The 5,338-nt window shown below is 26.9% G+C and overlaps 1 protein-coding gene across 1 annotated transcript in view; it reads right to left on the bottom strand.

Annotated features, from left to right (window-relative positions):
* LOC108691862 overlaps nucleotides 1–5,338 on the bottom strand; it is a 56,784-nt gene that overhangs the window by 3,310 nt on the left and 48,136 nt on the right. Inside the window, exon 8 of the mRNA XM_018199797.1 lies at nucleotides 3,845–3,929. Coding sequence (XP_018055286.1) covers nucleotides 3,845–3,929 — 85 coding nt within the window. The remainder of the gene's footprint in view (nucleotides 1–3,844; nucleotides 3,930–5,338) is intronic.

The following is a 5,338-nucleotide window of genomic DNA, read 5'->3' as shown; positions in this document are numbered from 1 at the left end:
TATATATATATATATTTTATTCTGATTCCTCATTTTCATACATTTTCATTTATTGCATGTATAATTATAATTAGAATTGCATTTTGAATCTTGAATTATGGATCTGAAATGAAGGAATCTCTTTAGATTTATTTGCCCGAATTAATTTAAAATGAAAATAATTTCAAAGGAGCGCAATATTCTGTGTACGTAGACTTTTCCGGTTCACTTGGCACAATAAATACTTCGCAGCATTTGATTAATCAATCGGAAGAAAGAACTTTATTAATTGTCCAATCAAAAAATGCTTCAAAGCATTTGTAGTATAAAAAGGACCATAGCTTTTAAGCCAGTTAGTTGTGTAAGTGTAATTGTAACTTATAAATTATATATTGTAAAAATTTATATGAAGAGAATATTCGACTGTAATAGTCAATTCTTCAGATACAATCACTTACAATTACACACAGAAAAATACATACTGTATGTAAATAATAATTGTGTTTTATGTATTTCAAAGATTTATATATTTGCAAATCTATCACAAGTTTATCACAAGCATCAAATTTATTCAAAATATTCTGAAAATCCTAATGAATTTAATATTTCAATCAAGATTATTAAGTTAAAAGTTCGATTTGCTTTATAAAATTATATAAAATCGTTTTTCTTTGATTTAATTTTATATTACTGTTTAAAAGGAAACAAATTTTTGTTTTAAATATATAATAATGAGTGTTTCTAAACTTTGTAACAAGTACATTTTAAGATTATTATCGAGAAAATATTTTTTATTAAAGATAACTGTTATTTAAAAGAAAGAAACTAAATTAAATAATTATTTTGATTGGCAATGGAATGATATTTTTTACGTTAGATATGATATTTATGATGGATTGACCAGCACGCGGCGAGTGTTTTTTTGCAACATACTACGATTATCAGCGCGTCCTGATCTCATCTGTTATCATTCGTACAATGAAACTCTCTCGAGCAAATAACGTCACGACTTCGCGTATCATCGTCTTGCTACATTTTAATCTCAAGACGAGGATTTTAATCTCACGACAAATGTCGAAAAACATCGAAAAGAATTTGAAAAAAAAATATAGAAAAGCTTCCTATATGAAAAAAAACGTTAAATATTCTTAAAAAGATTAAAGATAAATAAAGAGAAAAAAAGGAGTAATGAACAAGACAAATTATTTAAAATTTCGAGGAGCGCTCAGCATTTAACAGAAAAAGCAATTTTGTAATTGTTGTAAGATTCTTTAACAATGATTCATGCCCTTAATTAATTGTTCATTGGATGTAAATATATAAACCATGTTAAAGAGTCTTACAATTACAAAACTGTTTTTTTCTACTGGATGCAGCCGATTATTTTCTCTATCCAGTTTCAAACGCACTTAATTTGTATCTTTCGGATCTGAAATTCGGACTTGCTTGTCATTTAGCGCCAAAAGTGCGGAGTGGTGACATCACTTGAACACTAACACTAGTAATGCGAGTGGAGCAGTGGATATGTGATGCTCCGAGCTACGTGTAAATATACATACGTTAATATTGTTCATTAATAGTACTCTCTAAACATTTAGGAGTGAAATCTCACTGCAAAGAGATCGAAAACTGATCCAGTCTTGGAAAAATCTTCTATTTCCGATCTTTAAGAGTGAGAAAGTTTAGAGAGCACACGCGCATTTCACGGGATTCGAATGTTTTCAAGCACGTTTTCATATATCGTAATGCAAAACGCTGAATCAGAATCGCATACTTTTAATCGATTCTTTGTACCGATTGATTTCTAACCTAATTAAGTCAACAATCGCGTCGTCTCCCGCAGTATCGGAGTGAAGTTGTGCGGTATCGGAATGAAGTTGCGCGGCATCGGAGTGAAATTGCACCGCATTCGAATTTTTCGGTTATTGAGAGAACGCTGCGGGTAAGAAACGGATCTGGCGGTCGAGTCTCGTTTAATTGATATCTAACTGTAAATAGAGTCGTAGTTAAGGCGCGTGATTCGATATTCGTCGTTTACTTGGCGTATAGTTTCAATGCGATGAAATCGAGATGTGTGTTTTGTGAGATTTAGGATACGGGTCAAAGTAATGCTACAAATGCTTTGATTACATTAATTCTTTAATTCTTTAATTCTTTTGATTGATCAATCAAATGCTTTAAAGCATTGTAGTGGGACCGCATCTTTATTCAATTGCGATCACAGAAATTCAATACTGAAAATTAATTATTTTAAGTATTAAAAACATCAAACAAGTGTGTTATTCAAAATAAGTAATTAATCATTATCTTCTAACAATAAATTTTTATAAGGAACCTGACAAAGAACAGCAGTTGCTACGTTTGTAGTACTTAATGTAGGTATATATTTCATTTCGCAGACGTTTATACTCGATTTCATTTCGTATTTATTTGTTCTCTCATATAATATTACGAAATATAATAGTATTCACAATTATAAAACACGAGAGTGTACAATTTTGTTTCTTATCACGAAAAGTGCATGCGAAGATTATGAGTAGCAAAAAATCGTTGGAATGTTGCGAAAGAATAACATATATTAAATTGAAATAAAACATCGTTAAATATTACAGTGTAATCAGTACGCGTGATCAGATGAATCATATTTTCCTATTGTGTGATTTGGAGAAGTGCAACGAATGAAAGTGAGACAAGGTGAAGGCCCAAGGAGGCATCGGGCAACGGCAGAATAATCGTTGGGTAAACAATATATTTAATTTATCTATATCTATATTTAATTTATTTTAATTTAATTGATTTATTTATCTACTTTATATTGATTTAAATTATTTATTGATTTATTTGTGCTTTGTTCATTTCTTGATGATACTTCTTACTTATTTCTTATTATTGTTCAATTTCTATAAATAATAAAGTGTTTCAGTTTTTTATATAGTGCACATAAATTATACGTTGGATTATTTTGAGATATATTAAAAATATATTTAAGATTAGACTTAAGATTCAATATTTAGAAATGCCTGTATTTTGAATATTTTTTAGATTTATAATTAATTATTTATATCATCATTAAATTCTCACACAATTCGCAAAAGTCTTTTTATATAGTATCTTTATGTCTTTTAAACATATATATTATTATCTGGCTTGTCAAATTAAAAAAAAATCTTTTATAAATCTAAAAAAATCTTTTTGTGGAATTGTATAATTATTTTGGCAAATATCTGTTCAAAAGAATGAAAAATGAAAAATTTGAAGCGTATAATCATTATTTTTTAAATATTTAATTATTTAAAGCAGTGTTATAATTGAAACATATTTTATTTTACAGATTTTTACAACTCTGCTGCTGCGCATCAGATCCGTAAGTTTGAAATCATATTTTATTTTATTGTCCAGGAAATTGATGGAAATTATTAAATGTATATAAAATACTGTACTATAAATATGTAGAAAAACAAACACACAAAGAAAAATTAAAAGTGAAAGACAATTTCTTTTAAAAAGAGATAAATTGATTAAATTTTATAATTAAACTAATTTTAATTTGATATAAAAGAAATAATTTTTAATATATAAAAATTTTTGTTTGTGACAACAAATGCAAAAGCAAAATTTTCGTCTATTATTTGATTTCTAAATTCAATATCCGTTTCTACAATTTTGTGATATCTAAGAATTAAGTATTCAGATTACTTAAAATTTGGATAAAAATTTTATCATATTATATATTAATTATATATTACCGATTAATATTTCGTATAAACAAATATAGTTATGTTAAAGAACTCATTTACGTTGTCGATTATTATTTTCTATATATATTTAGCAAATACTTCAATGTACAATGAATGAGTTCACTTACCTCTTTCTAAACTGGAAGATGATATAAACGATGATCGCATTGCCGACGAACAGCAAAGCAATTAGGACCGTTGGCAGCACAACATCTGTAATATAATGCAGATTTGATTAATATTGATTAGGTAACGTGCTGTGTCATCGTGTTGATTCAATTTAGCGATACACTTTGATCGCTCGCGTTCAGAACCTCTCACATCGCAAATTGCTGTCAGTATTTTATGAATTAATAAAATTATTGTTTGCCTGACTGTCGTACAAACAAACCAGTATGAAAAGTTACTATTTATTTTGTTTTTCATATATATTTATAGTTCTAATAATAAAATATTAATCACTCATATTGACAATATAAATCATTAATTTTAAAGAAAGATAATGAACTGAAATGTTTTTAAATTCCGAAGCATTTAAATAACGAATGATTATATTTATATTCTGATATCAAAGTGATAGATTATATTAACTGTACTGTCGTACAAATATTATTGTAGATAAAAATTGTAAAAAATGCAAAAGAAATTTAAAAAAATGGATTCTGCCGTAATATAATGTTTGAATTAATTTTTAATATTAAAATGTTTTAATATAAATATATATATATGTGAATTAACTATCTTGAATGCACAGTCGAGAGAAATTATCGTTTCAGAAAAAATTTGAAAGGGAAATCTTTATTCAAGCAAACATTGATTCTGCTATAATATAATATTATTTGCTAATAATAATTTGCAATACTAAAATAATACTTTTAATATACATACGTCACCCACACAAGTTGCGTTAAAATATTAATATTTAATCGATAACGAAATAATTCCAACATGTTAAAAACACGTGTCGCGAGAGCATAAAAAATTCATACAACAAAATTGATCGTGCGGGCCCATTCGCTTCGATCTCACATCATCTTTCGCCGAACGTCATCAACTATGGCGTACTGAACTTTGGACGCTACGGCGAATGACTGAAGTTTCCTTCTGCACGAAGTTTTTTTTCTATGCGAAGTTTCTTTCTTTCTGTCTGTTCTTTTATAATTTCATATTTTCATTATTTTACCATTATTTTACTATTATGCAGCGCTTAAATCTCACAAATAATATGTTAAGTGATTCAGCCTAAATAAATAAATAAATAGTATTCCTATTTTTAAAATAATTTAGCATATTGTCGAATATATTTCTCCAAAATTTAAAAATAACTTCTTGAAAAGAGTATATTTTCGTGCTATAGATAATTATAGTAATATTCGATTAAGCTTAAAATATGCTGCATTTTAGGAAATATCTCCTTTTTTATATTAATCTCATCGATTTTCACTTAATATTGGTTTTTTAATATGTATATTTTATAAATGTTTTTTGATATATCGATTTTATTATATCGTTAAGAATTTATTGAAACACTTCAGAAAAAAAAAGATAAAAAGATGATTACAGTATTTTATCTTCTCTATTTATAGACAAAATATTTTATTTCTTTTTAAATCTATTTTTGA

The sequence above is a fragment of the Atta colombica genome, unplaced genomic scaffold, assembly GCF_001594045.1.
Source record: "Atta colombica isolate Treedump-2 unplaced genomic scaffold, Acol1.0 scaffold53, whole genome shotgun sequence".
NCBI lineage: Eukaryota > Metazoa > Arthropoda > Insecta > Hymenoptera > Formicidae > Atta > Atta colombica.
The sequence above is the reverse complement of the archived record's forward strand: the minus strand, read 5'-3'. Positions and strand labels throughout refer to the sequence as shown.